We start from the raw sequence: 12098 nt of genomic DNA, 5'->3' as shown, positions 1-12098 counted from the left end.
TGTCTCTTCTGAATTCTGGTGAGCCCACTCATTTGGACTCTCGGACTCGCACCCTTTCTTGTCTTGATCTTTCTCTCTGCTCTTCTTCTCTTTACTTAGATTTCACGTGGCAGGTTCTTGATGACCTCCATGGAAGTGATCATTTCCCCATCCTTGTTTCCTTTTTCTCTTTTCGCCCTTCCCTCTCTTTCCCTAGGTGGCAGTTTGCTAAGTCGGACTGGACCCTATTTACCCTCAGTGCTACTCTCTCTGACCTCTCCCTTCTGCCTCTCTCTCACGCTCTCCTCCTTTTTTCATGACACTGTCTTCAACGCTGCCCTCCGCTCTATTCCTCGCTCTTCCTCTCGGGGTCCACGGAAGTGCGTTCCCTGGTGGAATGCGGACTGTGCTCGGGCTGTCCGCTGTAAGCGTGCAGCCTGGAAGAGGCACCGCCGTAGGCAGACGACCGATTCTTTTCTTTTCTTTCGGAAAGCGAGTGCGGTGGCCCGTAGGGCCATCCGTACGGCTAAACGTGAATGTTGGGCATCTTATGTCTCAACAATTACGTCCGAAACTCCTCTGGCCCAGATCTCGAAGCGTATCCGCAAGATAGCGGGTAAGTTCGTTCCCGATGTTTCACCGGTCCTTCACCTCCATGATACTCTTGTGGCGGACCCGTTGCAGGTCGCTTCCGTACTGGGTTCCCACTTTTCTTCTGTTAGCTCTGGTCTTCATCTTCCCCAATCTTTTCTTCTTCGTAAACGTGTCCTTGAGTCTCGTCCTTTAGATTTCTGCACTCGTCTTCAACTTCCCTATAATGATCCCTTCTCTCTCTCTGAACTTCGTTCTGCCCTGGCCCTCTGTGGTTCTACGGCGGCGGCTCCGATGGTATTCATTATGAGATACTTCGCTATCTCCCTCCGTGCACGTCTCAGTATTTACTGAGTCTGTATAATCGGATCTGGGTGTCGTCGTCAGTCCTTGAGGACTGGCTCGATGCCGTTGTCCTCCCTGTTCACAAACCGGGGTCTCTGGGTACTTTCCCTAAGGACTTTCGCCCTATTGCTCTCACAAGTTGTGTCTGCAAACTCTTTGAACGTATGGTTAACGTTTGTCTGATGTGGTTCCTGGAACACCATCACCTCCTCTCCCCTTCTCAATTTGGTTTCCGCAAGTGCCGCAGCACGACAGATGTCCTGGTGAACTTGGAGGTCTATATTCGTAGGATAGGCGCACTCTCCTTGCTTTACATTCCTCTCTCGTCCTGTCTAAGCTCGATTATGGTTGCCCTGCTTACTCGTCTGCTTCTCCTTCTATTCTTCGCCGTCTTGATGCTTTGCACCATACTGGGTTGCGCCTCAGTTCTGGTGCCTTTCGTTCGACTCCCGTCCTTAGCTTGTATGTTGACACTGGCTTCCTGTCTCTCCAGGACCGCCGTGATCGCTACTGTCTTCGCTATCTTGCGCGGTCCTTACAACATCCTTCCTCTCGCCTCTGTCGTGCTTTAACTTTTACCCCTCCTGCGGTTCCTGTTCCTCTTCACCACCTCCCTCTTTCTGTCCGGTTATCTCGCCTCCAGGATTCTCTTTCCATTCGTGTTTCTAATGTTTCTCCTCGTGTTGTTCCTTCTTTGCCCCCATGGAGAGTCCCTCTTCCGCGGTTTTGTACTTCCTTGACCCGTATCACTAAAGCTTTCACCCCTCCTACGGTTCTAAAACGCCTTTTCCTTGAGCACTTTTCTTCTCACTCCCGCTCCGTTTCTGTCTTCACCGATGGGTCTAAGTCGGCGGACGGTGTTGGCTACTCTGTTGTTTTTCCTGATCGCATTTATATGTGTTGCTTACCTCCGGAGACTAGCATCTTTACAGCGGAACTTTATGCTATTCTCTATGCTCTTCGTCTCCTGCTTTCTCGTTGTCAGTCTTCCTTTGTAGTTGTTGTTGACTCTCGTAGTGCCCTCATGGCTCTCAGGTCCTTTAATCTGGTTCATCCAGTAGTTGTCGAGATCCAGCATTGGCTGTTTCTTGTTCACAGTAAATTTAAGTCGGTTGAGTTTTGTTGGGTTCCCAGCCATATTGGTGTGTCTTTAAATGAGCGTGCGGATGCTGCCGCCAAGGAAGCTGTCCGCTCTTGTCCCATCTCTCGTAAAGGCATTCCGTATTCCGACTTTTACCCGGTTATCCATTCCTCAGTCCTTACCTGTTGGCAGGCTTCTTGGTTGTCTGTTACTGGTAACAAGCTACGTACTCTTAAATGTTGTGTTTCCTCGTGGCCGTCCTCCTTCCACCGTAATCGGCGGTGGGAAACAGCTCTGGCGAGGTTGCGTATTGGCCATACTCGCTTAACCCATGGTCACTTGATGGAGCGCCGCCCTGCTCCTTGTTGTCCTAGTTGCATTGTCCCTCTTACGATCGTGCATGTCCTTCTTGAATGTCCTGACTTCCAGGACGAGCGTGTGTCTTGCTTTCCGACCGCCCCTCGCGGTCACCTGTCCCTCAATAGAATTCTTGGTGACTTGGATACTTTTGATATCGTTCGCCTTATGCGTTTTTGTTCTCGTATTGGCATCCTTGGTGATATTTAGCGCCCTCTGATTATTTTGCGCATTTGATGGTGCTACATAGCCTTCCCGGTTTGGTGCCTTCTTTTGATAATTACTTATTTACTTCCTCCCCCCTTTTTTTTCTAGAATTACTGAGTGTAGCCTCATGGCTTCCCTTCTACTCTACCTGAAGCTCTGTGACATGATCCCGGGGACCTTCTCAAGCCTAACACTCAGTAATGGTGCCGATGAGGTAATATACAGTATATACATACACATATATTATGACAATAAATACCTCATTAACATATTTTCCAACTTATGTCACTAAAACATCATACTGCCACTGGCTCGCCTCTAGCGAGATTCCTGTAACAACTTAATAAGAAATTAGTATATCTACTTGGCTCGCCCACTGCAACCACCAACTCCTGAAATTTTGAAATTCTACCTTGTAATCTTATCCATAAGACTTACCCACTCGGACATAATTAATAAAAAATTTAATGAAAATATTGAATTTTTATTAGTCTTTTAAAGTCTTGCTAGATATATCGACTTGGCTCGCCTACTGCAGCCACCAACTCCTGCAATTATCCACATTTCATCTTATCCATAAGGCTTACCCACTCCGACACACCATCACCTCTAGTCATCCCTACCACTGATGACCTCATTATAACACCACACATCCTCACAACCACTTCCTGCGTCCTAATGCACCGACCTTGCTACGCCAATACTCACCTTACCGACCACTACCTGGCGCCCCTGCGCCACCATATACTCCACAATACCACACTCCACACTAGGCGTCCAAACGCCACTACACTACACCACCCAATGGCGTCCCCAACGCCATCAGCACCCAGCGTCCCCAACGCCATCAGCACCCGGCGTCCCCAACGCCATCAACACAACACACACGGCGTCCCCAACGCCATCAACACAACACAGACGGCATCCCCAACGCCATCAACACAACACATGGCGTCCCCAACGCCATCAACACAACACACGGCGTTAAAATTACCAGTAATGCTACACATGCTACACCTAATCGCTACAATGCCAACAATGTCATGCACTATACTACATCCATAATATCAACAGTCAAAACATGCACATTTCACTACAGTAAATACTATGCATTACGCTGGCGTTTAATAAGCCACTACACAGGCATTACACTACTCACCCCTCGTCCAACCGCCAATATACAACCGTGCACTGCCCGGCGTCCAAACGCCAATACACGACCATGCACTACTCACGGCGCCACACACCCCCACCAACAGGACACGCTCCCCGTGTCCCACGGTGACACTTCATAATGTTACCTGCGCCCACAAAAAAATCTCCATGGACCTCTCCAGGGTACACTAGATGGCGAACCCCTGACATCAAATTATGCGTCGCTTGCTATGCCAAGGCGTCCATAATTCACTGTGCCTATTTTCTGTATCAACGTCTGACAACGGCGGAACTCGCACAGTACTGTACTTTAGATAATATTTCATTATCCTTAAAATATTCGATTTACACTTTACCTGAAATTTAATTAACTTCAAATTACGTAGTTTTCACGCTTAATTTCACCTTAGCAACGGTTTCTCATTATTTCCGACATACCAACGATATATAACAGCTCCAAAGTGCGGCTCGCTCGGCCCCCACTTGGCGTGCACATGGCCCACGATGGCCCACATTCACCCACGCTAGTTTCCCTCTCCACTCTGAATAATCCGCACTACGAACCGTGCACTTGTTTTGGTTCCCGATTCTTCAGTGATCCAGACCTGCATCTTAACCGTCTCTCGTTGTGGGAATCTGGAAATAAATAAATCCCACATGTGCCCTACAATGGCCTAGTCCCTTTAATTACCTAACTCCTCTCACCTGACCTGACTCACCTGGTCTCACCTAACCCTTCTTTCCTCCGTCTAGTAACCACCGTTCTCAACACAACCCGATGTCTACCATTTCCCGAACATTCCCTCACCAACTATACCAGTAACACACTTCCTTCATCTCTCAAAGTGTTCCAAAACCTGTTTGTGCTGCCACCAAATATGTCGTCTACCAATTCCCTAACATTCCCTCACCAACCAAACCAGGAACACTATGAGGGAACAGATGGAAGGTATTTAAAGACAGTCGCGTTTTGTCATTTAATTACAAAGAATAGACTCTGACAAATAATAACATTAACATACTCTATTAGGTAAATACACTTCCAATACCCATAAACCACTTGACCTCAGCGGTCACCACTTGCGCTCGTAACTTCCGCCTAAGTCCCTAATACTGAATAATTACTACAACGCTCCACACCCGGTTAGTCTTTCATTCAATACTCACATACTGCAGACTTAACTTGGTCACTAAGATCACAACAGGCTCTCGCATAGCTGTCTGCTACACTTCGCTGCTGCCAGAAACGGAGACCCGGAGGACTTGCCAGTTCCACTCCCACAACAAGACTGTCTCCAGTCAGCCATGGCATCAAACATTTCACCACGCCTCTCAAGGAAGGTATAATCTGATTAACCTTATCCCTAGAATGGTAACCTTGTTCCTAGAAGCCTGAGTCCTCTTTCCAGGAATTATTAATTTGGCTAAGCAGCTGCTGTCTTAATCCATTGACCTTTCTTAGATATGTGATCCATAGTCTGTCTACTTAACATGTACTTCCAATCATCATTCATTAAGTGTTGTAGTAATGATCCTCTAGCTAATAATCCCTACTAACTTGTGGATTACAACACTGACACTGTCCACAGGTGATAATCTGGATGACACTGTCCGCATATGATAATAGTGCTGACACTGTCGACAGGTGATAATGGGGCTGTCACTCTCCACAGCTGATAATGGGGCTGACACTGACCACAGGTGATAATGGGGCTGACACTGTCCTCAGGTGATAATGGGGCTGACACTGTCCGCAGGTGATAACGGGGCTGACACTGACCACAGGTGATAATGGGCCTGACACTGTCCACAGGTGATAATGGGGCTGACACTGACCACAGGTGATAGTGGGGCTGACACTGTCCACAGGTGATAATGGGGCTGACACTGACCACAGGTGATAATGGGGCTGACACTGTCCACAGGTTGACGACCTCCGCAGGATGAGGGAGCCCGTCAAGAGCTTGGTGGAGGCTGGCCAGGTGTTGGCCGTCAAGAGCCTGGTGGAGGCTGGCCGGGTGTTGGCCGTCAAGAGGCTGGTGGAGGCTGGCCTGGTGTTTGCTGTCCAGGAAGACCAAGATGGCCGCCAATCCGCCAGGATAACTCTACAAGACGGACAGCTGTACCTCCACGCACTCCTGCGTCAGCCCACGCCCGCCCAAGCCCACACCCTCCAGGTTACTTTATTACACCCACTAGTCTTACTGACATTACTGACTTACTGATTTGTGATAACTAATATGATAACATTTTGTTATACAGTTACAAGCATGATTTCTATCATCTTGAGCAGGAGAGTGATGTTGTGGGCGTGCTGGACCCCTCCTGCACCCTGGCGTTCCTTGACCTTGGGTGGGCGGGGTCAACAAGAGGGCGGGTCACCATCCGGCTGACCCCTGACACACCGCTGGCCAGACAGTTTGTGTTGTTGTGTACGGGCCAGCAGGGCCACACCTACCGCAACACTAAACTGTTGAGGGTGGGGAACAAGCGTCAGCTGGGTGAGCGTGTGGAGGGCGGAGACTACGAGAGTAACGATGGTAAGGGAGGAGCCCCACTATTGCCTGACCTCCAGGGGCAGTACCGGGAGTCAGGCCAGACAGGAGCTGTGTGCTGCAGGTGGCCGCTGGGGGTCCCAAGAGTGCCCAGTTCGCCATCATCACCAGGGACCTCCAGGGTGGTGGCCCGTGGCCATGTGTCTTCGGGGATGTGGTGAGCGGACTGGATGTGGTGAGGGCAGCAGTCAACCACAGTGACATTACGGAGGTGACTGTGTTGGACTGTGGTGTTGTGCTGCCACTCTAGTTCACTGTACCATCACTACTGTGGTGTTGTGTTGCCACTCTAATTCACTGTACCATCACTACTGTGGTGTTGTGCTGCCAATCCAGTTCACTGTACCATCACTACTGTGGTGCTGTGCTGCCACTCTAGTTCACTGTACCACCATCACTACTGTGGTGTTGTGCTGCCACTCTAGTTCACTGTACCATCACCATCACCTCCATCACTACTGTGGTGTTGTGTTGCGACTCTAGTTCACTGAACCATCACCATCACTACTGTGGTGTTGTGCTGCCACTCTAGTTCACTGTACCATCACCATCACTACTGTGGTGTTGTGCTGCCACTCTAGTTCACTGTACCACCACCATCCCACTGTGGTGTTGTTCTGCAACTCTAGTTCACTGTACCACCATTATCACTACTGTGGTGTTGTGCTGTCACTCTAGTTCACTGTACCATCACTACTATGGTGCTGTGCTGCCACTCTAGTTCACTGTACCACCATCACTACTGTGGTGTTGTGCTGCCACTCTAGTTCACTGTACCATCACCATCACCTCCATCACTACTGTGGTGTTGTGTTGCGACTCTAGTTCACTGAACCATCACCATCACTACTGTGGTGTTGTGCTGCCACTCTAGTTCACTGTACCATCACCATCACTACTGTGGTGTTGTGCTGCCACTCTAGTTCACTGTACCACCATCACTACTGTGGTGTTGTGCTGTCACTCTAGTTCACTGTACCATCACCATCACTACTTTGGTGTTGTGCTGCCACTCTAGTTCACTGTACCACCATTATCACTACTGTGGTGTTGTGCTGCCACTCTAGTTCACTGTACCACCATTATCACTACTGTGGTGTTGTGCTGCCACTCTAGTTCACTGTACCACCACCATCACTACTGTGGTGTTGTGCTGCCACTCTAGTTCACTGTACCATCACTACTGTGGTGTTGTACTGTCACTATAGTTCACTGTACCATCACTTATGTGGTGTTGTGCTGCCACTCTAGTTCACTGTACCACCATCACTACTGTGGTGTTGTGCTGTCACTCTAGTTCACTGTACCATCACCATCACTACTGTGGTGTTGTGCTGCCACTCTAGTTCACTGTACCACCACCATCACTACTGTGGTGTTGTGGTGCCACTCTAGTTCACTGTACCACCATCACTACTGTGGTGTTGTGCTGTCACTCTAGTTCACTGTACCACCACCATCACTACTGTGGTGTTGTGCTGTCACTCTAGTTCACTATATCATAACCCATCACAATCACTCTTGCATCACTGTGGACTGTGGGTTTTGATGCCAATGTAATTCAAGTACAACCTTTATCACTATATTATCATAACTTCACTGTCTTTGGTGTTTAACTATCATACGTGACTATCACTGCTGTATCACCATCAATTGTTCTTTCACAGTACTGTCACCTATCATTGCTATTTCACTATCACCTCACTATAACATCTATATCACCATCACCTGAGGTCCCACACCTGGGATCATGTACTGACCATGTTGAGTAACTGATTGTTGGTGTCACTATATGACAGCTGTTGTCACTGTTATATCACCAACAGCTCACTATCACTTTCACTGCTTCACCAACATCATCTCACTTTCACTGCTTTATCACCTCACACTGATATATTTAAAATTTAAATTTTGCCCCAAGGGGCAAGTTTATTGGGCAGCGCCACTCATCTTGTGAGTGGACATACCGCCATAGCAGAATGTACAACACTCCCCAATAGGAAGAAAACCCGCTGGGTTGTTCATCCTGTCACTTGTACCCAGACACAGCTGGGACTTGCTTAACTGTCTCAAGTGAACAGCTCCTCAAACAAGAAGATTAACATTTATCAACCCTTAAAAGCTTACGTTATCTTGCGGGTGCAAAATGGGGAAATCTTTTAAGAACAGTATCAATATTTGACAAATAGTGTTTTCCTAACTCAAACAATGTGGGGTTTATTATTCTACACATATTCCTAATGTCTCTCAGGTGTTCACATTCACGTAGATAGTGGTCAAGGCGGTGTCCATCACTCTCACCACAGATTCTGCAACTTCGCTGATCTCCTGTTGTTTCCATTCCAAATCTCCATGGATATTTGTACCCAAGACGGATTCTCGCTATTACTGATTCTCTCCCTCATCGTCCTCCTCTTCGGCCATAATGATTGGGATTGCCAGCTTGCAACCATGTTGTACCATCGTACAGATTCACTGGTTTGTGCTTCTATCCTCCTTTCCTCAGTTACCTTGTCACGGTGATGTTGTCTGATAATACCTCTAATTTGTAGTTGAGTCTTGGGTATGAAGTATTCAATATGGTCTCCTTCAGCAGCCAGCACATCTGCTCGTTCATTCCCACATATTCCAACATGGGAGGGGATCCACAGAAACTTGATGACTCTTCCCTGATTGGTAAGTACTCTCACAGCTCTCTTAATTTCAGCGACTATTGCAAGATTTTCTGCCTGATTTTTACTTAGGCTTTGCAGTGCTGCTTTTGAATCGGTGCAAATCACTGCACCATTAGTGTTCCGTTCAAGAAACCTTAACGCCATAACAATGGCAGTTAGCTCTGCTTGCATTGAAGAGGCATAGTTCTCAATACGTGCTTTTTCTTCATTTCCGCGTTGGAAAGTATTATCCTTGATTACCGTGTATGCTGCACCTGCCCTGCCATTGACAGGATTAGATGACCCGTCAGTGTAGATTTGATCTAGTTCATCTCCGGCTTCTTTATAAACTTCCTCGAGATACTTGTGCCTCATTTCTTGTGGTATCATGTTGGATTTTTTCATTGCCATTTCATTGATGATGATGATCTTGCATGAGTCATCCTCCCAGGGAGGTAACCTCTCTACAGGCAGGAGCTCACGGGCTTGCTCAAGCAGGTGAAGCTCTTCAAGGTAGCAGACTGCTCTGTGATGCCATTTTTTGCTTCTCCTGTTTCCCCCTGAAAGTAGCACAGAGCTCAGTTTTTTCTTAGAAATATCATTGTAATGGGGATCTCTGGCTATCCTAATTGCAAGCTTAGCATTCAGCTCCTGAATTCTGCTTTTAACACTGGGAAGGGACAACTCCTCTCATAGATTAGACGTTTTGGCAGTTCTTGGAACTCCAAGAATGATTGTCATGGCTTCATTTTGAATGCTTTCAAGCCTTTTCATATCGCTTTGGGAGTAGATGCACAGAACTGGTGCAGCATAGTCTATGACGGAGCGCACATAGGCTGTGTACATCGTTTTAAGCATGGCAATAGAGGCTCCATGTCCATTCCAGGTCATAGCTTTCAGTGCCCTGAGTCGACTTTTGCATGTTCCTATGAGTTGATTGAGCTCCTCTTTCTTTCCCTTGTTAGAGCCGACAGTGACGCCAAGGTACCGATAGTGGTCAACCCATTCAAGTGTTACACCATTAATTTGCAGTTCTTCATTTGCTCTCCGCTTGTGATGGGAGTATGCCTTCGTCTTGTTTGTGGAGAGAGTGAAACCGAGCTCAATACATTTCCTTCCAAGGAGTTCAATGGACTGTTCAATTTTTCCTAAGGTGGGAGCTTGTATTAGGACATCATCTGCATATCCCACTTGTTGTGTTCCTTCCGGAAAATCAATATTTGCAATGGCGTTCATAAGTACATTGAATAGTGTAGGGCTTAAGACTCCGCCTTGGGGGGTCCTGAGTTCCATATTCATTGTTCTGGAGACTGCTCCATTGAAGCAAACCTTGGCTTTCCTTCCTGTGAGGTAGTCTTCAACCCATTTCATGAGTCTCCCCTTGACACCCATGCATGCAAGCTCGTCTTGGATCGCAATCCCCTGTGCTTTGTCGAAGGCTCCTTTGATGTCAACAAATACAGAGTACCTAGCCGTGTCATTAGCCAAGTAATTAACTATACAATTTGCTGTGCTCCGTCCTTTAACAAATCCATTGACCCCCTCCCCTAACCTGCCTATTTTGTGCAACAGTCGGTTTAGGATGATCCCTTCAAGCATCTTGCAAGTGCATGACACGAGACTGATAGGTCTGTAATTACCAGGGTCATTAGGCTTCGGTATGGGAATAATTATTGCGTGTTTCCATTGTGTGGGCAACACTCCACTTAGGAATGACTTGTTAAACAGGTGGAGTAGTGGATTCCCAGACACTTCACACAGTGCATTGAGTATGTCGTAGGTGACGCCATCTTCACCAGGTGCTGTACTTTTACCCTTTTTCATAGCGCCCCTTACTTCTTGGGCTGTGATTGGTTCCCCATATTCGTCATCACTAGACAGTGCTCTTGTTATCCTAATTCTTCTGTCATCATGTCGCAGGAGCTGTTCCCTGCTGATTTCTGCAGGGAGAGAGGAGGAGGATGCTGCATCACTCCACTTGTGAATTAGTTCCTCAGCCTTACCCTGGGGTCTTTGTGAGCCGCAGGCCGGGCTCTGCCACCCTTAGCTATCTGAATTTTTGCCCACACTTGTCTTGCAGATGTTTCCAGTCCAATAGAGCTAGTGAACTCAAGCCATTGTCTTTCCCGCTCTTTTAATCTTCTCTTCCCTGGCTACTTGACACACAGTTTTAAACAACTCTTGGTTACTTGCAGTGGGATGTCTCCGGTACTCTCTACTCATGTCTCACACATTTGCGTTAAGCATCTTGATGTAATCATTCTCATACCATTTTATTTTCTTCCTCTGAGGGTTACTTCGTCCAGGCGTATGGCGTGGAACACTTAGACAGCTCTTAATTTGGTGATTAAGGTCATCAACAAATGTGTCAATGTCTTCTGGGATTTGGTATTCCGTGAACCAGTCACTCATCCTGTTTATGAAGTGCGGCCTCATATCTGGTCCGAGTGATAACCTTTTTCTTTTATTCGTCTCTTTCCTTCTTTTGCTCATGTCGACGGTGGTAATCAGTGCCCAATGGTCACTACATAAACTGTGCACAATGTGTGTACTGGCATCCGTGTCCTGTGCATTCAGCAGGAGAGCATAGTCTAATCTTCCTCTTCTGAGGTGAGTTGGCTGTTCATCACCCAGGACTCTAAGGTTTTCACTTCCCCTAACAAAGAGTGACAGTTTCCGTCCATTGACATTGGGCTGATGACAGTTGACACCAAAGTGTGTGTGTCTAGCATTAAGGTCACCAACCAGCAGGGTAGGGTCTTCATTAACAAACTCAGGCAGTGTGTCAAGGTCAAGTTTACTCTGTGGGACATATAGGTTGATTATATGTAGGGCATTATTGTTTAAGTAAAGGGTTACTCCCAGTGATTCAAACTCATCCCCCATGTGCAGGTCATCAATAATCTGTGCGGGAATGTTGTTATTTACAAAAGTGATGAGACCCCGTTTTCTTTCCCCAGAGGGCAGGGAGAAGTTGCGATAACCGCTGAACCTTGGGTTGAAGTCATCACCTACCATCGTCTCCTGTAGCACTATGACGTCAGTTTGGTGTTCACGGACGTACTGTATGATGTCATTAATTCTGTTGCGAACTCCATTACAGTTCCATTGCAGTATAGTGAGATGTTGTTCATTGTGATTATCCAATTTGAGGTTGTTTGTCATCAGCTGCAC

At 47.3% G+C, this 12098-nt stretch overlaps 1 protein-coding gene across 2 annotated transcripts in view; it reads left to right on the top strand.

The window, feature by feature from the left end:
• Window positions 1-11874, top strand: part of LOC138371369 (uncharacterized) — a 560082-nt gene extending 548208 nt beyond the window's left edge. For both annotated transcript variants that reach the window (XM_069336150.1, XM_069336149.1), the window contains exons 5-6: window positions 5641-5892; window positions 6009-11874. In XM_069336150.1, coding sequence (XP_069192251.1) covers window positions 5641-5892; window positions 6009-6431 — 675 coding nt within the window. In that variant the 3' untranslated portion in view covers window positions 6432-11874. The remainder of the gene's footprint in view (window positions 1-5640; window positions 5893-6008) is intronic.
• The last annotated feature ends 224 nt before the right edge of the window (window positions 11875-12098 follow it).

Source organism: Procambarus clarkii, chromosome 35, assembly GCF_040958095.1.
Source record: "Procambarus clarkii isolate CNS0578487 chromosome 35, FALCON_Pclarkii_2.0, whole genome shotgun sequence".
In the NCBI taxonomy this organism is placed as follows: domain Eukaryota; kingdom Metazoa; phylum Arthropoda; class Malacostraca; order Decapoda; family Cambaridae; genus Procambarus; species Procambarus clarkii.
This window is presented reverse-complemented; position numbering and strand designations above follow the sequence as displayed.